This window comes from Cyphomyrmex costatus, unplaced genomic scaffold, assembly GCF_001594065.2.
Source record: "Cyphomyrmex costatus isolate MS0001 unplaced genomic scaffold, Ccosl1.0 scaffold33, whole genome shotgun sequence".
In the NCBI taxonomy this organism is placed as follows: Eukaryota; Metazoa; Arthropoda; class Insecta; order Hymenoptera; family Formicidae; genus Cyphomyrmex; species Cyphomyrmex costatus.
Window position 1 is genome coordinate 351,069 of NW_017277450.1, and position 23,989 is coordinate 375,057.

Below are 23,989 nucleotides of genomic sequence, written 5' to 3' on the forward strand. Positions count from 1 at the left end.
CAGCAACATATAATATATTTCAAAAATTTTAAATTTCGAGGTAGCGAGATAAAATATATTTTTCAAAATTTAAAATTTAGGGATTTTTTTACCAATTGATAACAAAATTATCAATTTTATGATTTGTGTGTGTATGTGTGTGTGTGAAAAAAATTAAATTAAGAACAAATAAAAATTTCGCCGTAGACTTTAATAAACTGATTACATACTCTGCATTATTGTAATTTAAGTGAAAGAGCGTTGCAACAGAGAGCATGGTGGAAAGAACTTATACTCTTGCGTATATACATATTTTTAACAACCAATGAGAACGTGACACACCATATGCCACCATGTTGCCGCGGTTTATTTAAATTATGCATTATGATATAATAAAAATTTAATTTTTTACAAGCTTTTTTTACGAATATTAATACCTTTATCTTTAAGAAGCGATAAAAATGTAATAATTATACATTTTTATGAGTTCTGATAATTATTTCTACATGTTTTTATTTAGCAAGTAATCATTTTGTCTCTCGAGCTGTCATTTCAAAATTACCGCGGTACAAATATTTAAATGGCCGTATTTGGAATCTGCGCAAAACCGTACGAAATTCGTCTTGAGAACGAACACATCTATCTTACTTTCACCATGGCAGACAGCTGAGAGCAACTCTCAGAGCAACTAACAATGCGGCTTGGTTTGACCCTGTTAGCAGCTCTTCATATAAATAAAATACCATACAGATTCAGAGGGTGAGTACTTTTCTTTCATGAGAATTAATTCTCATTTAGTTCAACTTATTAGGAGTAATGTGGTTTTAATTTTTCATAACGTATAATATTACTTTTTTATCGTCACGTGGAATACTCGTAACTGTAAATTTTTACTTCATGCAGGAAATATCGTAAAGTTAAAAAACCGTCAATGCATGATTTACTTAAGATGAAGAAAGATTTCGAGAGGGAAGAACAAAACATGTTGATTCTTCGGCATCCTTATCTCACACGTGAACAAAGTCATGGCTACATGAAGGACATGTATGCCGGAAGCAAAACGTACGAGTTTTTCCAGACGAAGATGGCAGAAAATCGTCAGAAGTTCCAGAAAGAAATTACTATCGCTGAACGCCTGTGCCACATGAGAGTTACAGAAGCGTGGGATTGAAATCTTTCTACAGATTGTGTAATTATGTTTCATAAATTGTTTTAGGTTTAAATTAAATGAATACTGAAACGACATTTAATTTTCTTTCTTTTTTTTTTTAATATTTTGGATCGGTACAATGCCGAGTATATTACATAGAGTATTTCTCTTAGCATAGGAAAGATAAAGTGTCGTCAAATATATTACATAAGTTTATCTAAAAAGATTGTTGTACATGGCAAATTACAACGTAAAAGTTAAGATTAATACTGTAACATTGTTTTAAAGCATTAAATTATGTTGTTTATGTTAAATAGACTCATGCTTGAGCATCAACTAGAAAGCTTTCTTGAAACCGAGTTGATATATCTTTTGGCTTATTTTTCATCCAACCAAATGGATCTGTATTAATTTCTTCTTCTGTTAAGGTCTTTCCCTCATACAGTAAATTTGCAAAATTTGCTACAACTGGATCAGCACTAACACTGCTCATTCCAATTACTTTGCTATCTTTAAAATAATAAGCGAAAAATTCCAGTTTATCCAGTGAACCATAAATCTTTATGCTAGTAGGTTTCCCATAGCCTGAAAATAAATTGATATTGTTTAATTGTTAATTTTTTACAAAATTCGGTTATTATAATTTCGTGTAAAAACATGATACAGATATGTAAATTTACCTGCATATCTGTAATTTTTGCTCAGTAAATTCGTCCAGAAGAATGGTACAGTTTTCAAAGATGTTTCTTTGCCGCATATATTTAGAGCCGCAATTTTACCATGATAATGAGCTAGAGAATAATGGCCTATTGCAGCGACTGTGTCGTCAGATCCATATATCGGTGCATAAGCTATGTCACCTCCAGCATATATATTTTCTACATTTGTTCTTAAATGCTATAATTTAATATTCAATTATCTAAATATGAAGTATATACTAAGAAAAGAATACTGTGCTCGAGTGTTATACCTTATTTACTGGAATAGTGCCATCGTCCCTTATTGTGACAGAAGACTTTTTCATCCAATCAGTGTAAAAAGTGGATCCTATTCCAACAATAACTATATCTGCTGGTAGAATCTGACCATCTGTAAGTTCGACTTTAGCCAAAATGCTTTCTTCACCTTCCTTAGGAATAAATTGCTTAATATTATTCTGGAAGATAAACTTCACACCTGAAAACATTATTATTATTATTATCTAATGATTTTAATCAATACTCATGCATACCAATACACAATATTGTATATTATGTATAACAATACCTTTTGCCTCATGCTCTTTTTTAATTCTATTACCAATGGTTGCCCCGAATATCGCTCTGAGAGGTACAGTATCACGTCCTATTACTGTGACAGACGCGCATTTATTGATACAATAAGCCGCGGCTTCCATGCCAATAAAACCTAATCCTAGAACAATTACATGTTTCTCGGGCGACAGAAGCGCATGTACGCCTTGTGAATCGGTATAATCTCGCAGAACAAAAATATTCGATAAATTTGCTCCTGCCACATTTAGCATTCTCGGTTTACTGCCTGTGCAAACAAATAGATAATCATACACGATGTTCTCGTTATTGCTCAGCTTGATAATATTTTCAGTCGTATCTAGACCTATAACAGAATTAAAAAATGTACAGAATATGAAGTAACATGATTTATATATATATATGATTTATATATATATATATATATATTACATACATATATTGAGATTGATTTATTTTTTATATGTACCTATTGCTTTTACTCCTAGTTTCGTTTCGATGTTGTATTCATTGTAAAACGAGGGCAATCGTAATGTCGCAGAATGAACATCGAAATCTAACACTTTGGATACCTTTATTCGATCGTAAGGGATCACATTTTCTCTGCATACCATAATAATGCGTCCTGCAAAGCCCTCTTGTCGCAAACTTTCTGCACAGGTCGCGCCCGATGGTCCACCGCCAACTATTATGACAGTTTTTGTATTTTCAGGATTACGTGCAGACATATCCTTCATACGTTTGTTATTATTCAGCTCTATACGTTTGGCTCTTACATGGACAAGGCCAGTTTCGTCTACGCGAACCTATTGAAGCAATACATATAAAAATAATATACTAAATATAGGATAAGAATAATCTTGATAAGTTTGTAAGTTACACGAGTACCTTGTAGCATGGTAAAGAATCCAAGCCTGGATAATCTTCAATGTCCCCAGTTTTAATATTGAAACATGCACCGTGCCATGGACATCTCACTCGTCCTTCCCCTAATGCACCGGTATGTAGCAGAGCACCGTAATGTGTACATTTGGTACCAATCGCGTGCAATTCTCCATTTTGTTTAATCAACAAAATTTTTTTTTCACTATCCCCCAACGGTAGCATTTTCATCTCATTTTCGTTGATATCTTCCTGCTTACAAACCACTTCCTCAATATAGGTGTCATCATGCTCTTTTGAGGTACCTAAGAAGTATGAAAAATAATTTATAATTTAACTATTTATAATAATCAGTAGTTTATTATAGATGCCTATTATTAGAGGGACACAGCAACAAATGACTCACCATAAGGGTAACCACAAAACAAGAATATACATCGCAATGTTTAAGATATATTTTCTGTCGTATTCAAAAGAATAAATAACTATAACTCTTATGATATATGAATCATAATGCAGTCAATTCTAATCCTATATTGGCATATGGATATAAACATAGACAAACATAAAAGCGAAATGTGATATTTTCTAGTAATTGTGTACCTAATCAATCTAATGCATGCAAGAATTTCATTCAATTTCTTCTCTATAATAGTAAATAATAGAATGTTTTTGACAAATGACAAGCTTATTTAGCTTAGGTACATTCAAATTTCCATCTGAGTGTTTCTCAAGTATTCATTTTATTTTCGTTTAACATTCGATGAACAAAAATAAAATGATACCTGGATGACGTTCAAATAGGAGTCTGAATAGCCTTTGAAATTTGAATGGCAGGCGTTACTTCCAATCGATTGCATCATCAAATATTTCTGTAGCGATATAAAAATTCTTATAAGAAACGCATATAACAAATATATAACTTCCATCGATTATGTAATGCAGGATATAAATATAAGGAAATCTTGAGAAAAATAAAATTTGTGCTGTCATTATCTCGTACGTGAATCGGGAGTCGTACTGCTCGATAGGGTTATCAGTGATTTGAATGACGATTATTAGTGATAATTTTTCTTGAGAGAGAGAGAGAGAGAGATGCAAAGAGACGACTATCAATCCGATTGGACTCTCTCCCCGTTGACCTCGTTGTGTGATGCATCGACGCGATTCGCGCGTCGCGCACGTGGCATGGATGTTATGTTGGTTGTGCATAATTGTTATGCATCTTCCGACGCTCCAAAGAATGCATGAATAAAATTAAAAGCGTAGCAATGAATATTAATGCAGAGAATAAAAACAGAAGAATATTCCAATCTAATACAATAATAAAAAAATTAATCAAATTTACAAAAATTATTAAAAATATCAATATTTATTGATCTTGCATTTTGGTCAAGATTTGAACATTAGTTTGAAATATATATCAATGTTCATGCATATTGTCTTCTTTTTTTCTAATGAAAATAGAAAAATACATAATAGCTGTGAACCTTCGCAATATTCATTTCATAATTTTATTCTTATTGTTAATTCAATGTTAAATACAAAAATAAATGATGTTTATAACTCACAAACATTCTTACATATTTTAAAATCATTGTAAGTAATGTCTTAAAATGCTAATATGGCTCTCTGGTTGGTATTTATATTCATTAAAAAAATTAAAATATATAAATGAAAATTTAAAATAAAAATTAAGTTTTTAATTTATAATATTATTTTGATTTTGACGGAATTCAAGAATCGTGTCACTATGAATTCCAGTGTACTTTAGGTTAACCGCGTTCCATTTAACGCTCACGAATATTGTTTGTCCTTCTTTAACATTTAATAAACAACAAGAATGAAATGATTCCATAAGCATTGTGAGCGTTAAATGGAACAGCCGTAGACAGCACTGCTACGAGCACGATATTACACATATCAATCGTTATTTACTTAATAAAATGCAACACAAACGAGTTCTCTTACGAATTTCCCTACCGATCGTTTCATACTTATTTTTAACTTTAAACGCTACAACGCACATCATAAAGTAAGCGTGATTCAATTATACGCCCATTCACAGAAACGCAACGTACAATATGTAATCTGTACTTTATTATCTCTATTTGACATTTACTATAACCTCTAACGAAAAAAAGCGTATCTTTTACACCAGTCATGAGCAAACACTAACGTTATTCTTTCGAATATTCGGTAATCGGTAAAAGTATTATCCCATATTTATCTTCGCGTATGTGCCTTATTAAGTGTCATAGACACCTACCCTGGACAAAACGTAAAAACGACATATTTGTCAAGGCAGCCCACTTCCATCCGAGCGCGAGTGTCCTAACACTCCTAACACACTGCATCGATCCTCACAAGGTACTGAAAACTTACTACGATTTGAGAACGCCCGTCCTCGTGCTACATAACATGAACGCCGTTTCTTATAAAGCGCAAATCACTATCTATAATAGTTGCGTGTAACCGTCAGTAATTAAACGCTTTAGCGTGATTCACTTCTTGTATAAGAATATTAAGAAATATTTTAAAATTGAGAAACACACAGATGGTATTTTTTAGTAAGAGCCACACTATATGTAACATATAGCGATCATTTCATCTTTGTTTAACATTGGCAATTTTTTATTGAGAAATAAAAATATAGCCTTCAGTTACCAACAAGGTTTTATGATTCACTGTGTGTTATATATACACTCCGTCATATATCTATGTCTCTTATTGGAAAGCACCTGATTCTATCGATTTCCGAGTTCGAGGAAATAAAGAAAGAAAAAAGGAGAAGAGAAGGAGCAAAAAGAAATATGAGAGAAAAGAGAGCACAAAAGAAAAAATAAAGGAGGAACAGAAAAGGAAAAGGAAACGAAGAAAAACTGGCTATTACACAATTTTTTGTAATTGCGCGGAGACAGATTAATTCTAATACCATTAGAATTAATTCTAATTAATCAAATTGTCATTAGAATTAATCTGTCTCCGATTATTTGGGAGAACTTTTAATACCGATACAAGCGCGATGTGTGTAAGGAATAAAAATAACTTTGTCTCAGATTTTACAACACGATCCTCGCAGTTTTCCTCGCGCATGATACACACCTGTTGCGGCGGATGTGTCTCGACTCGAGCCGGCGCTTCTCCGGAAGGTTTTGCAATGACTGGCGCCCATGCTGCAGCCGTACGCGAACTGTCGACAAGACTGAGAGTCGAAGAACGTGAGAGAGGCCGTGCTTACGAATCGACCATGATCGTCTGTTGTGCGTGTGGATTCTCGTGATCTACAATCGTGCGAGCGTACATACGCGACCTTGAGATATTCGTGGTGGCGGCGGTATTTCGATTCTCATTGAAGACTTTCACATTTTGCGATCGAGATATACTCCTATGGCTGTCGGTTCGTCACTCGCTCTCCGGTCTCTCGACAGAAAAAACGAGATTCTTTTAAGAATCAGCGTGAAACAATGACCTGTAGGAATTCTAATCATTCGCAAATGAACTCAAGAAACCGCACCGATAAGATTATCGTGACTCATTCTGTTACGTTCTGTTACGACACACTTCTTTTTGAAGGAAAGAGAACGAGAAGTATACTCGCCGGAATTGCTTATCGGGAAGTCGCTCAAATCCGCAGGCGCAATGAGAATGCTCTGTGGATTGATTTCGAAGAGACGCTCAATACTTTTTGCTAATTATTTATGGACCGCTTCTCTTTTTTCGGAAAACTTTTATTTGACATTTTTTAAGAAGGATGACAACGTATATATTGTAGTAAAATTTAGATTATTTTTATATTAATGAATTTTTATCTTAATGAAGAAGCTAAAATGCTTTGTTATATCGCTGACATTATTGCACGTTCATTGGTTATGTAGATAAAAAAGATCAAGCAAATATTGAGAAAAGATATCGTCGATGACGTTATGAGAACAAAAAAGTTTTAGCGAATTTGATTGGATTCATTCAGTGCGCACTGATGGTGCACATTAAAATCGTCGTAAGTTAACTTAAAGGTGTATTTATTAATAAATAAAAAACCGGCGAAATACTCAATACACTTTATTACGCTGTTAGATAAAATATGTAATTCGAAATATATATTTACATTTCACTTTTACACTCAAATTAAATCAGTGTACAACGACTTTAATATGCATTTTTGCGCATTAGAGCGTCTAATCGAATTTGCTATTAAAGTGTCACATTGATCGATTTTGGATCGAATTTATGTAATTTTTATATATGTGTATTATTTTGATTTTTGCGTTTCTCCTTGGGTTATGAATTTGCTCAACGAAATCAATGATCAACGAATCATTTAAAGATATAAAAAATTGTTTTTGATTATGTTTGCATAGATATACTATTGTACAATATTTAATGTTTTTTTTTATATTTATATTTTTTTAGGTTTTTAGAAGGAATTTAAATTATTCTAATGTTTATTGTAATTAAATTAATAATTTAAATTATTCTTATTTTTTTTTCTATGCATGGTAATACAAGATATAAAATAATTTTTATTATCGATGCTCCATAATAGCGTTAGCAATTACACCGAAATCCGCCAGATATCGCGACAATGCAGTTTCTCGCGTTTATTTCCGATGATGGACGGACTGATCCGCAAGGCGCAAAGTCATAAAGTTTAATGAACCCCAGTGAACCCAATGGATCTGGGCATGTATATATTATGGAATTATTTAGAATGGATCGGAACTATTCAATTATATTCCCTATATTTTTATTATATTTTCTAGTAAAAACAGATTAATTTCGACCAGAATCTATTCCGAACAATTCTATAATACATATATAATACTTTGAGGATCAAAAGTGAGCAAATGCAATAGATGTTCAATAAAATATTATAAATATTCTAATGACTTTGCTCACTTTTGTAATTTTTATCTCGCTTCAAGGTATACACAATCAATCCTCTGATCTCACATACTGCAAATGCACACATTCATACTTTTATACATTGCGTACATCTGCATACATAATTTTTTACGAACAATAAATCTATGAACATACGAGGGTTTTAATAATATTATAAGAATGCGAAATACAAGAATAATAAAAATAATAATATAGATAGAAGTAAGAATAAAATAAATAAATACCGCGTTTGATGTTGAAGGGCACGGGATGAAAAGAATTAACTAATTTTTATTCTTTGCGAAAGGGATTTGTTTCTGGCTCTTCCGCGCGAAAATCTATGCTTTGTAGTTTTTTGTACATTTATTTCAAGGAAAATAATCTCTTTATTAGACTCTGCAGATTTTATTGTACTCCCCCAAGCTCTTTCCATTTCGCGCGAAAGATTAATGACATAAAAACGAATACAAAGTAAATAAATAATAGAAATAAATGAATCGAATAACGAATGTAGAGATCAAATATTGAATAAGAAAAACGAGAAGTAAAATGAGAAATACAATACATACAGTATTTTTTAAGTTATAAATTTATTCCCCATAAATTTCTTACAATTTTTATAATAATTACTATAGAGATTTGATCATATAAGAATAGGTGTCAAGATTGAAAACTAACATGACGTTTTTGCATATGAAATTGTTGCGGTTTACGACGAAATGTTGCAACTTCATGTATTAAGACACTTGTGACGCCATGTGACTTTAATCTTACAGACTCGAAGATATTTTTAATATTAATTAACGAAGCTACGATCGCTCGTATCTCGTGTAATGAAGTAAGTTTTAAGTATGTTTTTCTAGACTAAGTAAGTCTTAGTTTAAACGCTCTTTTTCCAGACTACTACTTGAATTGTTAATTTACTTAGAAACATAATGAGAACTTGATATGTTTTACAACGTATTTTTAATTAGATTTTATAATATATTTTAAATTAAATTATATGTATATATATATATGTATATACGTATAAAAGATTGGCTTCTCTATGCATTTTGGGTTTTTCCCGTTGAATGAAATCGATTGCAACGCGATCGATATCGCGTGAATGGAAAAACATTGATTTTTGATTCGCAACGAAAATTAGAAGCGATCATTCTACGGCTGCTCGACTACTCTTTGTTCTGAGCTCGTATATCAAAGCGAGATGCGCTTACGCACAGATCATAGGTTTCTTGCGTCTCGACAAAAGGACAATTACATCTTTGCGAAGTGAAGAAAACCGACATCGACGCTTCTTTTCCTTCTGATTCGTATCGAAATGTTTTAATTTTTAACGTGCTCCATCTCCGCGATTCCCATCTTCTAGCGAAAAGGAAGGGGATCACGTGTGCATGAGATTTAAGTAGTAACCATTAAAGTCTTTAAAAGAGACGTTCGGTTCAACGACGCATGAAAAACGGAGCAGCGCGCGGCCGGCGTACATGTAATATAGGGGTAGTAAGAGTAAACGGCACGGCTATTTAATTTGTGCCCAGCGGCGGCGACGGCGGTGACGGAGCGGGGAAGCGACAGTAGTGGTGGCAGCCGGGGTGGCATAAGGTTACTATGCGAACCTCTCGCTCTTTGAAGTCGGTGGTTGATGGCGGTTGATCGCCCCGCACCTCACCACCGCTATCCCGATGTGGGCTTGGCGTGTACGCACTGAAGACTGCCGTTGAAACGCAACCCTCCAAACGGTGGAGAACCTCGAGGGTCTCGGGAGAAGGAAAATGAGGTGTGAGAACGATGGTCTTGCGTGCGAAGCTTGAACCGATGTGCATCATTCGCGTTCCTTTCAGTCTTTTCCGATGTTTGAAAAGATCGTACGCGTTTTGTTCGCACTTACACATGCAGAAAAAAATTGTTAAAACAGCTCAAAACTATACTGATTCAGCAAATCTACAGCTAACATACGGACAGCTATTTTTCTATGTTAAATTAGCAAAGTTGTATAAGTGAATAAAATTAGCGATTATAGATATATAATTATATTTGTTGCAGTAGTACAACAAATTTGTTAATACAATGAAGATAACTTTCTACACGAAATCAATTCAATATATAGATCAAAATTTTTAATAAAACTTGCTAGTCAAGATGACGCATATTGTAATGAAAAAAAGTTGTTATATTAACAATTTTTATTGTAGCAAAGAATTAGCTAAATGAGCATACTGATAATTGCTTACAGGTATAATTTCTTTGTCAAACCATTAAATCCTTTTAATTATTGTATATATTGAAAAAAATAAATTTTGATGTCAAAATGAAAAACTAAGGCTAATGAGAGCAATTCGCTGTTGTTAGTGCGATAAAATATAATTTTTAATAAAAATAAGAAAAATTCAAATCTAGAGTCGTTTCGGCCAGGATGTCGGTGACATCTAAATCGTTAAGATTATTTGTGACATCTAAATTTGAAATTTTGTTTTAACCATTGATTTACGAATTTGACTATTTGAACTTCTTATTATGTTAATTTAAGACGATTGAATGCTGAATCATGGCTGTGTGGGTGAGTGTTGTTTTCTTAGTTCATTCTATACAATTTATTACAAGTTCTCAATTTTATTTAGATTCTGGTCTTCTACACTTATATATATGACATTCAAACCATGTTGAGACGGTTGGAAGGCTAGGAGAGCAAGCATTTCTTACACACCCATGATATATTAGATGAATTTTTGTTAAGTGACTACTGAAGATGGCCCGGATGTAGGGGTATGTTAAGTTAGCACCCCTACTATAGTACTCAGAAGTTCTAATTAGAGTTCCCACTTCCTTTTGACGAGACGAAGAGTTCCCTATAGTTAATAACAAGAGTTCCGCTCAATAAACACTTTTTTTACATTTTTTAAAAATGGGTTGCTAACTTTTTATCGAATTTCGAGGTGGAATAGTTCTGAGCGGCTTAATAGCTTCAATTTGCGATTGCCTAGAGTTCCTGACATGTAAAAAAAAATTTCGAATATCAAAAAAAAAATTAAAAATTTTTGAAAAATTAATTTTTAGATACAATAATTCTAATGACAATTTCTGCTTCTTTTTGATGATACGAAGAGTTCTCTATGATTTTTAATGACATATGCGCTTAATAATCATTTTTTAATAATTTTTTAAAAATGGGGTGCTAACTTTTTAACAAAATTCAAGGTCGCATAGTTTTGATCAGCTTAACAGAAGTATTTCGTGAATACCTAGAGTTCTTGATACATAAAAAACATTTTTGAAGAATAATAAAGTTTAAAAAAAATAGTAGAAATCTTTGAAAATTTTTTTGAGAGTACCGAAGTACCGAGTAGTTCTGAGTAGCGTTTCTTATAGTACTCGACGAGTTCTATCGAAAACTGTAAGATGGAAAAGCGATTGGACCAACGGTTTGCAACATTTGTCAGGAGATCAACAATTTTTGAAATGAGTATATCTCGAAAACGGTTGGTCCAATCGCTTTGAGCCCTGATACTTTTCGACAGAACTCGTCGAGAACTGTCCAGAACTCCGAACAGAACTACTCCGTACTCCCAAAAAATTTTTGACCATAAAATTTTTTTAAGTCCCACGTCGGAAAATTTTTTGGGAGTACCAAGTAGTTCTGTTCAAAGTTCTGGACAGTTCTCGGCGAGTTCTGTCGAAAAGTATCAGGGCTCAAAGCGATTGGACGAATGGTTTCCGAGATATACTCTAAAAATTGTTGATCTTCTGATAAATGTCGCTGTATCTTGCAAACCGTTGGTCCAATCGCTTTTTCACCTTACAGTTTTCGATAGAATTCGTCGAGTACTATAAGAAACGCTATTCAGAACTACTCGGTACTTTCAAAAAAATTTTCAAAGATTTCTATTATTTTTTTTAAACTTTATTATATTTCAAAAATGTTTTTTATGTATCAAGAACTCTAGGTATTCACAAAATAGTTCTGTTAAGCTGATCAGAACTATGCGACCTTGAATTTCGTGAAAAAGTTAGCACCCCATTTTTTAAAAATTATTAAAAAATGATTATTAAGCGCATATGTCATTAAAAATCATAGAGAACTCTTCGTATCGTCAAAAAGAAGCAGGAATTATCATCACAACTATTGTATCTAAAAATTAATTATTCAAAAATTTTTAATTTTTTTTTATTATTCGAAAATTTTTTTTACCTATCAGGAACTCTAGGCAATCGCAAATTGAATCTATTAAGCCGCTCAGAACTATTCCACCTCGAAATTCGGTAAAAAGTTAGCACCCCATTTTTAAAAAATGTAAAAAAAATGTTTATTGAGCGGAACTCTTGTTATTAACTATAGGGAACACTTCGTCTCGTCAAAAGAAAGCGGGAACTCTAATCAGAACTCCTGAGTACTATAGTTGGGGTGCTAACTTAACATACCCCGTATGTAGACCGAAACATCTAGATTTGTATTTTTCTTATTTTTATTAAAAATTATATTTTATCGCACTAACAACAGCGAATTACTCTCATTAGCCTTAGTTTTTCATTTTGATTTTTTCGAGAGTTAATTTTCTATTGATTAAATTTTGATATATATTTAAATATTATAGTTGTAAATATTGATTAAATGTAAACATTTATTCATTTTAATAATCTTTGGTTTGTAGCCCTTTCTTTTTTCGATATTTTTAAATTTATTCATTTCATTTAAAAACCAAATTTAATTTAACTATCATTTTTTTATTGAATAAATATTTATTTACTGTAAATAAATGTTTACTTAATGCTCTATTCAAAGAAATATATATTTAGATTTGGTAAATTTTTTTTCAGTGTAGATGTTGAGTTCGCGTAGCGAACTATAACTTTGCTGAATCATCCAATCTATTTTTTTTTCGTATACGTGTATTCGCGTGAGGTTATTTTGTCCGATACTCGATTTAACGAGCCATTTTTCTTAAACCTCCAGAGTTGGTGCTAAAATCTGTAACATAGTTACTGACGTTGAGTCTGTAAGACTCATTTAATTTATGTTAATTAATTCTGCTGGTCTGTTCAAATTTACTGTAAACTATATGATCATGTCGTTTGGATCAATATATAATTAACTCTAATTGGTACTCGCAGCTCTACATGGACCCGGAGACATTTTCTTTAATTACGTTATGAAAGATTTTTTATGACAAATATTTTCCATAATCTCATATAATTTTATATGTATAAGTTACATAATCTTTTTTCTCGAATTTTAACCTTCAAAATTAAAAGATCATATAAATACATTTATTTTAAGGAAAGGTACATTAATTTAAAGTAACTGGACCTGCAAATAACAGTAAAGAAAATTGAATTGTTTGACATTTGTGACATATACATTTATAATTGAGTAGGTTCAACAAATTCACTGTCAGTTCCGGAGAATTAGTATTCTTTAAGAAAAAAAGATACAGTAAAGTAGGATAACTTAAGAGATCGACAGCTGATCGACCATGAAATATTTGCGAATTGTCTTTTATTAATATCTTTTTATAAATAATTTTACAATAAAATGTATGAAGGAGAAATAATTTATAGATTTCTATAACTAGACTACTGACTTCGCCTCCATCTTTGAAAGCAGCGCCATGTTTAAGCTCACGTACTCTTATATATGTATATATAAATCACACGGACAATCACATAATATATTACCACGTAATACACCTAGATCACGTATACTCATATAGACAGGACGCATACATGGACTATGCAGAGGTGAGATTCATAATCGGATTTTATATATGTATTTATGACCATCTTAAGTACAGTCTTAAAGATGTTATAAACAATCAAAGGGCTGTATTAGAAATTTAAGACATTACCTAAGGTGATCTTAAAATAAGACTATGAATATCGGCCAAAGGACACAACTCGGAATTAGGTTTATTTTTTACTATTACGTTAAATTAACAGTCTAAGTACAAAAATCTGTGGAGTAATCTCCTTTTTGCAATGTGAAACTATAATTATTATTCTGTAAAATATCTTAATTGATTTATTTTTATCTCTTTTTACATTTAAATGTTGATAGAATCACAAAGCGTTCAGTGAACACAGAATCAATCATTAAAATTCAGTGACGCGATGTATGATCTGGGATAAATTGGGAGATAAGTAATCAATCATAAAATATTTGCAAATTATTTTCATTGGTATCTTTTTACAATAAGTTTTACAGTGAAGTGTGATAAATTAGGATAAACAGTTCCTTCTTTTTAGTGTGAAATTATAATTGTTATTTTATGAAAAAATAACTAGGTTTTCATGATTTATTTGTGTTTGTTTTACATTTAAATTTCGCTAAAGATTCGTAACTGTGTTCAGTGAAAACAGACTCGATCAGCCATCCAATTTCGGTGAATGTAATAATATATGTATAGTCAGTCATAAAATAGTTGGAAAACTTCAAATTCTTTTTCTTGTGTCAAACATGCATCTATTATAATACGTTCAATATTATCTATAATTACAATAATTTATGATCAATTATAAAAATATAACAAAATAATCTTCTTTTTAATTTAAATTGAGTTAGTCCAATAAAAGATGATGTTAAAATAACTTGGAAGAAATCGATCGCGACTTAAACTCAACTACTCGTCCCAGTAAAACCTTAACAGTAACCCTAACTTTACATCTCATTTCCTGCAAGATTGTGGCGTGATACGGGCATTAGGCTACATGCAATTTCTCCTGTAACCGTGTCCTCATGTCGGAGTATACGGAGATCGGAGGCGCGGCGTAGCGCGAAGGGGATGGTTCCGAGCGTGTGCCGAGGGTGGCCGGTCTGCGCCGAGTACCGTCGAGCGTGTCCGAGGTGGGTCGAATCGCGGTACCGAGAGAACTTAGCGCGCAGCTCGAAGGACCCTGGTTTAGTCTATCTCCAGGCGCTAGACGCGACGAGTGCCGAGAGGGGTTGCGGCGCAGAGGGTTGCGCGCGTGGTTGTACGTCGTCTCCTGGTCCTCCTCCGCGTAGACACACACCCACACGCATAGACACGCACACGCGGTACACACGTTCTTTCCAACCCTCCCCTTACCTACATCCGCACTTGTCCGACTTCGTACCTCCCTTATGTTTATACTGATTCGGAAGCCAAACAGGTGAATACACTGCCATCCTCTCCTACGATATGAAACGAGAGTTTTAGATCCTTTTCGCCTTACTGTTACCATCTGTCTACCTATCCTGTTTATCTATACCTGTCTACCTATCCTCTGATTTCTCGTGAAATTTTCTAAGGAACTCGATGACAACGACACCGTCGGCGAGGATGGATGGAAAACCGCGGAAGAGGCAGTTCGTCAGACATCGGCCGTGCATAAATCGGTCGGCTCACCACGTGGATCGCGGTCTCGTGCTCTCGTCGTTGGCGCTTGTCCTCGTTCTCGCGATTGGTAAGTAGCTTCTTGACCTTATGCCACTAGAGACTTTGAGTCACAAACTTTATACTTTTGATATTACGACGGTGAACTAATTAACGGAAAAATAAGCGAGATTGGAAGAATTTGGAGAGCATTTTATGATTTATTATGAATGATTCTATTCAAATCTCTTGTTTCTTCAGATATAAATGAAACCGATATCTGACTTTTTTATATTTCTAACGTAAAAATACATCTCTTGCGTATCTTTTTAAAATTCCGACAATTAAAAAATGTAGGAAAATTAATTTATACAAGTGAATTTTCCGTTCTCCACAAATGACTCTCTAACTCGGTCTTTATTATTATTTATATAATTATTCTTAAAGATAAGAATTACTGCGCTTTATTATCACATTAAGTAAACCGGAATTGCTGCTAACAAAGTTCATGTTATTCCGAATCATTTGTGAATACAACAGAACGTGTTGTTTCAATGGCTCAAACAAGTCGTCAAGGGCAGAGTCGGTGTCAGAATTACCGAGATTCGCAATTCATAACGTTTTGTGAGATATATTTTGAATTACAATTTTAATAAGACACATGGGACAAAAGCAGTCCCACGCGTTGCGTAGCCATGTTGTATCTCATAGAATTTTCAGCTTTGCAATCTATTGGCTTTGTAACGCGCGTGCCGCAACAATCGCTTGCCGTAAACGCGAAAAAAATGAATGTATTTTATTCAAAACAATATTCACAAAGTTTATTTTACATTGTTATATACATTGTCGCATATTTGTTTTATTCTATAACCATCATTTGCACGGTCTCGTTTTTTTGACATCATAACTACGGCATGCGTTAACCTACTATCGGATATAGTTTCTGAAAACATATAGAAAAATCGATGCAGCAGAACGCGATGCGTCCACGGAGAATTCAATTCTGTCAGAAATATCTTGTTGTACGAAACCAGATATTGATCTTACAGAGCGGAAGATAGCCGCTAGTGATAGCGATCGTGTAAACTGAGTCGCAACGTCGTTTAACAAAGTGGGGACAACAATATTCGCGCTCGGGGATAATCGCGCACCGCAATGTAACGTGAGAATCGCGAACCGCGGGTCGTCGAGATCGGTGGGGAGGATACCGCAACAAAATCCATTTCCGCCGTTTCCCCGTCGCCATTGAAACTCTATGTTGTCGGGATTGCAAAGCCAGAATAGTGTCTTATTACGCGCATCATTGGGCACGAAGTCGATCCGTGAACATCCAATGTCGATGTTTAATAAAAATTGAAAGGAAACTACTAACAAGTAAATCTATCTATCTCTACGACTATTATTTTCCAAATTGTTTCCAAGTTTGAAAATCTATAGGAAAATTGATAATTTTGTTATGTGATATTTCTTATGGGTATTTAACGCGAAACAATGTTGCTAAGTTAATCGCATTGTAATGCTAATTGTCTTGTCTTTTCCATGGTGCAAGAATAATTTACATCGATCCGATTAGGAGGCCAGTTAACAGATAGAGAGAGAGAGAGAATGAGTAAAGAGCACTTCTGTAATGCATCGGCTATGGAGAGAGTCTAACGGCGGTAATCGGTCAAGTGCTGTTGTCGAATAATAATTGGCAGACGCGAATAATCAATTATGTTAGCGCAGATGAGGTATATTCAATCATTTTATGGTTTTAATATTGTTAACGTAAAAATATTTTAGCGAATTGGTGATCAATTGCGCAAAATTTTTGTCAATATCAATTTTTCTAACGGAGAATAGGCGAGAAGAGAATTTTATTATTTCTTAGAATGTGGGGAAAGAGAGAGAAGGCGAGACAGGTATCGTCATGTACAGCGCATATAGGTATCGTATTTCGCGCAGAATGCTGCATGAGAAAATTTATGCCGTGTTAAATTTATATATTATATACATATACATATATCCCGGAAGCGCTTCTTGTCGAGTTATACGTTCCATCTGCGAGTTACATATCACGAATTTTCGAAATTTCCTGCAATGATCAGTTTTCACCAAATATTTCCTCGCGTTCTACAATAGAAACATGAAAGATCGCGAGCTTAAAGTATTCAGATTTAAAAATTAAGTGTTATAACTTAAAATAAATCAAAATTCAATTTCCTTGTGGACCTCGATCTCCAAATTTAAACTTAATACTTTAGATGGAAAAGAAAGAAATGCAGAAACAATTCTAGAAATTAATGATGACTCCTCCGAATTGAAATTTTGTTGAAATTTTAGTTGCCACTTCTTTGATTCGTCTTTCCTTTCTTGGTTTGCTAAATATATCGTATCTTTACCCAATAAAAATTTTAAAAATAAAATTCATCCAAATGTTAAAGTATTTATATACGAAATAAAGTATTTAAAAATTTAGCTAAATAAAATACACTAATATATACTATGTATATATAAAAAAATATTAAATTTTAATAAATCATATTTTTCTGTTTAGTACCAACTAAATATTTACTATATATACAAAGATATATTTATATTTATATGGTAGTAAATGTTTAATTATTCAAATAAATATTAATTAAAATTTAGTACATTTTTCTTAATGTAACATTAAACGTAACGTTTTAACAATCAGTTTAAGCGTCCTGTATGATTATTTTAATGATTCAAATAAAATAATATTCAGATCTAGTTAAATTTTTTTATATACTCTTCAATAAAGCCAGGGTGTTTATTCTAACGTAACGTAGCGTGTATAATATTTTAGATGAAAATGTTGGAAAAAGTTGAGGACGTAATAAGGAATGAATCTCCCGTACTGAAATTTTATCGAAATTCCCTTTTGATCTGTCCCTTCTTGATGTACTGGTTTATCTTGATCGGGAGCACGCTGTCGCATAAATCAGGGTGTTTATTCAGTAGCCACGTAGAGAGTCTGGTGGAGAATGTGAGATGGCGGAGCGTGCTCCTCGCTAATAATCTACGATGTGCCGCTTTTCTGACCTGTACTTGATAAATATTACAGAAGTACACTTTTGCAATCTCTCTCTTTCCCTCTTTTGAGATAACTGAGCGAAAAGTCTCGGGATCAGATCCCGGAGGTTTAGCTTTTTAAACTCAACTTGAACATTACTCAGAATTATCCGACGTTTCGCTAAAGGAGAAGGGGTAAATAATGGGATTTCGATATTTGAGAAATCTTGGCGAAAATGGCCGCTCTCTTCCTTGTAACGAGCAGATACATAGCTTTGCCTCAAACTATATCAAAGTGGCGCGCCACAAAAGATCTTTTTGAAGAAGCGGATTCCCTGGGCGAAGTTTAATCCGTCAATCCGTGAATAAGCTCAAGACCTGCGTTTAGTTTCTCGGCGAAACTTTTACGTAACGTACATTAAATTAGCTGCTGCGCGGATAAGATTATAAGCTATATCGGCATAAAGAGGCGGGCACCCAATCCGTCCTTTCCCCCATCACGTTATTGGCCAAGAAAGATAATTCGACACAATGTTTAATTACGGAGCGTAATTAATGGTGCACCTACGAGAGTAGCTCGCGAACGTCCAGCCACTATCCATTCAACCGCTGAGTAATCCTTCGGACCACAATGGATCTACGACACGGAATGCGCCAAACCGTCGCCTACACGGGTCAATTTATCGCTTCCCTCGGACGGTAGAACAAGACATGCCTTTCGGGATGCCGTAAACGTTTGCACGTAACGGCGGGCAATGATTTTAAACTCTGAGTCGCTGTGTCATGGCATTCCGTAGTTGAAAATTTATAGTAAAATGAAAAACAGCCCAAAAATTCCTTTATTGACTGAATGGTATTTTTTATCACATTTCAATTTTATTAATCCATTCATACGTGCAATCATTGACAGCACCAGAATTCAAGAACAAATACGCAGTTGTATTCATAATAATAATAATAGTTTGATTGGAAGTGCGAGAAGACAGTATAAATTTATAACGAATGGCCCTCAAAAAGTGAGGCATTAATATTACTGTTCACAAGGCCAAATATTAATGCAATATTATAAATGAAATTTAAATTGAATAAATGAAATAAAAGAGATTCCTATATTTTTGGTCAAAGTGGATTTGGTGCTTGATAATGTTTATGCAAATTTGTAAATACATTATTCAGTTTTATAAACTGCAATTTGATGTGTCCGACTTAAAACGCAATCATAAACTGAAGCTTGAAATAACATAAATTATATTGCTCGTCAAGTTAATAATAATCCTAACAAACATCTTAATACACATAGTAAATGAGATACGAATATAAAAAGACACGAAGATAAAAATATAGAATTAAAATACATTAGCGTAAAGACATCACGATTATACGTGTATTAAACGCATAATGTTGAGAAAATAAAAGGACAAGAAAATGATATAGAGACATGATAAAAACATCAAAAATGTGAAGCAATGAAAAGAGAAGCAGTTGTTTTGATGAAGAAAATAGGTATAAAGAAGAGCTAATGTCTATAGATAATGAGTTAAAGTATTTTACTTAGGAGAAAGCTGCTTGATATTTAGATGTATGAAGAGGATTATATATGATATACAGAATAAAAATGTACAATTGATGATAAGGCAGAATGAAATTCTTGATTATAATGATCAAAACGTTCCCATAGGTAAGGATTGGTTTCGGAGAACTTTCAAAGTTCTATATCACTAATAACATAGATTAGCAATGAACAAAATTATTCTCAATTAATTGTAACGGTTATTGATCGCTACGCTGAAAACAAATTTACTAAATCTTAATATACGTTTCTTTGAATAGTATTAAATAAACAAATGTATTCTATACAGTAAATAAATATTTACTTAATAGAAAAATAATAGTTAAATCAAATGATTTTTGTATTAAATAAAAAAATATATTTATATTTAATATATATTTACTCAGAACTATTTGAACAAATATATTTATTAAAGTTTAGTATTTTTTTTAAATGTATGATTGTTTAAAAGCATTAAAGCACAATAAATCAATTCGTTTACATAACACGAAAGAATTAAGATTGGTGTGCGCGCGCGCGCAAAGAGGATAAGAAGGTTTTTAAACTTTAAAGTTTCAAAACTTTCTTAACTTGTAAATCACAGGCGGTGGATAATCTTAATAATCGATTTTAGCCGATCGCGGCAAAAGTCGAGCGGTTTCAAGAAAGCGAAATGCCGGGTATCGAGGGGATTGGCTAGAGGATAGTCTCGCCGCGTGTGGTCAGCCATTCCAGTTATCCCCCCCCCCCCCCCACCGGCGCACACGGCCGCCTGTTGAATTTACCTCGGTATATGTATACCTGTCGATACGCGCTGCTTGCTGCCGCGGAGCGTAACGTGGAATTGAAAATAACGCTATCGGAACGCTATCGCAATGGTATCTAATCGGAAAGCAATTATGAACCGTTGGGTTTAAGCTGCGGCACGCTGTGTATGCCATAGTCATTACTGTTGTTATAGCTCTGCCGTCATTCTCAATACAATCTCCGATGCTCCGATTTACGCTAAATTTATCCATTAAAATAGAACGCACGAAGCGATGAGGACCCTCCCTTTCCCTCCCCCTTCATGGTGACAGCCGGTTTAATTAAATTTCGCGTTGAATGAACTTTTTGGCATCCACGATTTCAAGTTTTTTAATTTTGCTCTATGCTGTGCAAAACAGATTACACATGTGCGTGTATGAGTATGTAAAAAATCGAGCTGTATAATAAATATATAAAGCTAGATTTACATACATATAGTGTAAGTCATAAGTAAGTATAATGTTTTAAAATTTCATTAGCGCGGTGTTCCTGGATAAAAAAGAAGAATAAATGTTTCTATAAACATTAAGTCACGAATGTTTTGTTGTTGTAATAATACAAACTCGTATAATATCATTAATGGTTTTATTTAAAAGTTTCAGAGATGGATACTTTTTTGTGATTGCAAGAAATGTGCTCAAAGTGTTCTCCATCATTTTCTACATAAAAGAATGTGATCCGATAGTTTACTGTTGTACAGTTCATTACTTGAAATCTATTTGTGTCCATTATATTTCAATAACACAGCATTTGCTAGTGATAATAGAAACGTTTATTCTTCTTTTTTATTTAAGGACACACACGCTCACAAAATTTTAAAATATTTATAACCCTGTATAAATTTTGAAAAATCTATACATATTATTTTTGATTAAGAGAGTTAGAAATAGAATTTCAGAAGAACAAAATCATAATATATTAAATAATTATGGAAATTTCTCTGTATTTTTGTGAGCATTGCCGGTAAATCCAACTCGCTCCGATTCATCCATTCTCAACTTTTACGTTGTGAGAGCTGATAGCGAGTATTTCGCATTACGCAGAAAAGCACATAGAGACAAATAAAAGAAAACTAGAAGGATAAAAGAATAAGGAACAAAAAGAGGAAAGTAAAGACGTAAAGTCGTAGTTGCTGTAATACAGATATCTCTCCGCCGTTTCTTTTTCTCTGCTGATGCTAACCGTGAAAGCACGCGGCTGTCATCGGCAGTATTTAGTTTAAGGATAGCGGAGTCCGCGAGGAGCCACCAGAATAAAGACGAAGTAGATAGAAGATAGATAAAGAAGAAGCTCGGAGTAAGAGAAGAATGAGCGGAGACGGAGTGGCGAACTTAGAGAATCTTGCAAACGCTCGTCGAGACTCCGGGTCACCGCCGTCATACCGCCACAATACAACTCTATCAGGCCGCGGCTGAGACCACCCCTAGTGGAGCTTCGCCGGTTTCATTCTTCTGCATCTACCCTCTGCCCCCGCCATCGCGACTTCGACCCGCTGCTCGTTTCAGCCCTCGTTTCCACCAGAGCCTCTCGTTTCTCCTTCTTTCGCCGGTGCACCGCGGCCTATAACGAGTGCACCCCATCCAGGGCGTTACGCTTCTCTTTTCTTTTCCAGCGTTCCTCCGTCTCCCCAACCCTCATATTCCGTCTTTTATTTCTTCTCTCGGCATCCTCCTTCTTGCCGCGTGCTCGTTGGCTTGATCTTCTCTCTTTTCTTTCTCCTCTTCGCCATTTCCTACTCTGCACCATGGGAATAAATGAGGAGCACACGTCAAAGCAAGAAAAAGGAAGACGCCTTTCTTGTTGTAAGCTCAAGCGCACTGGTGCTGGGTTGCCATGTTTTTCTACGGTGCCGTCTTCTTAAGATATAGACGTCTTTGCGGGTGGTTTCGTTTCCCGTGCTCGCTTCATGGTTTCTCAATGAAGGTTTCGCGGAGTCGGTTCGTCGACCGATCGAGATTAAAACGTCTCTCTCCGCGGAATGTCAACTCTCCGAAATGAATCTTAAATAATTTGCATTTTTTTCTTTGTCGTCGTCCAGACTTTATAAGCGCATGTGTAATAACTTCGTTTTTGAATTTATACTTGCTGCAGAATAGATTTGATGACATCAACGAAATTCGTCGCAACAATGTACCACGCTCGATACAGACGTTTTGTACGTACAGATGATTAAGGAAGGCACGTCTGTACGAGCGCGCGAGATACGTCGTTTATCTGTGCTTCGTTTAGTTTCGCGTTTTCTGCAAGCGAGCGAAATTTTCCAACGTTCCTGCTGAATCGTCCTTCGGTGCGAGGATGTCGTCTCGGAACGTTCAATTCCCTACGTGACTGTCGTGCATATCGCACACTTCTGACGCATGTCCTTACAGTAGTTTGAGTCGATGAGGCAGTCAGACTGTACAGCGATGAGACGAAACTTCCTATAGTTCTCTCCATGCAGCAGTCGAGATCATAGTTAATACGCGGTAATGCGACAATCTCAAATCAGTCAAACGCGTCACAAAGTTCGTGAAGTAGAAGTATGTCACAATTTCTCTGTCGCTATAAATTATCTCAAGAATTAATACTAGTCTACTATAAGTTTTCATAATTAATTTAATAGCAATTTGATTAAATACTAACAGATTAAAGCTATTCTAGATTTTATTTATTTATCATCTTATTAAATACATATAAAGATTCCTCTTCACTCGTGTCAGAAGTTCTTATAAGATTATATAGAAATATATTTCAATAAAACAGCACTTGCAATTGATAGAATCAATTTGCAAAATGTATTACAAACTGTCCTTTTGTTTCACTAATTATTAAAAATCATATATCTGAAAATAAATTATACGTAACCAAAAACAAAATATGTTTACACCTGTGATTGTTAAATTGATAATATATAAATATAATTTAATTTTTCTTTGCAGCAAAAGATATAAAAATTTTCGATATATATTTTATAAATCTATTTTATCGATTGCAAATATGTGTTATTTTATTGAAAAATGTATTTCTATTCAAATATTATTTACAAAAATTTTTATTGTATCTATAACTTTTTATTTCCGACATCACAATCTGAAAGAGTAATAATGACAAAACAAAAAGTCAACATTAGAAGAAGCAATATCATTTT

At 33.9% G+C, this 23,989-nt stretch overlaps 2 protein-coding genes across 3 annotated transcripts; one reads left to right on the forward strand and one right to left on the reverse strand.

Annotated features, from left to right (window-relative positions):
• Window positions 1-646: 646 nt before the first annotated feature.
• On the forward strand, window positions 647-1,217 carry LOC108775887 (uncharacterized). The gene is made up of 2 exons (XM_018542343.1): window positions 647-738; window positions 883-1,217. The coding sequence occupies exons 1-2, from the start codon at window positions 674-676 to the stop codon at window positions 1,148-1,150; spliced, it is 333 nt and encodes a 110-aa protein (XP_018397845.1). The 5' UTR covers window positions 647-673; the 3' UTR covers window positions 1,151-1,217.
• Window positions 1,218-1,324: 107 nt separating this feature from the next.
• On the reverse strand, window positions 1,325-6,523 carry LOC108775865 (apoptosis-inducing factor 3). Of its 2 annotated transcripts, none has more exons than XM_018542315.1 (7): window positions 6,388-6,523; window positions 3,289-3,587; window positions 2,870-3,206; window positions 2,396-2,746; window positions 2,100-2,305; window positions 1,810-2,026; window positions 1,325-1,714 (listed from the first exon to the last, which is right to left on the reverse strand). In XM_018542315.1, exons 1-7 carry the CDS (start codon window positions 6,455-6,457, stop codon window positions 1,449-1,451), a joined length of 1,746 nt encoding a protein of 581 aa, XP_018397817.1. In that variant the 5' UTR covers window positions 6,458-6,523; the 3' UTR covers window positions 1,325-1,448. The 2 variants fall into 2 exon arrangements, with proteins under 2 accessions (XP_018397817.1, XP_018397818.1); XM_018542316.1 differs by lacking the exon at window positions 6,388-6,523 and adding an exon at window positions 5,462-5,528.
• Between the last annotated feature and the right edge of the window lie 17,466 nt (window positions 6,524-23,989).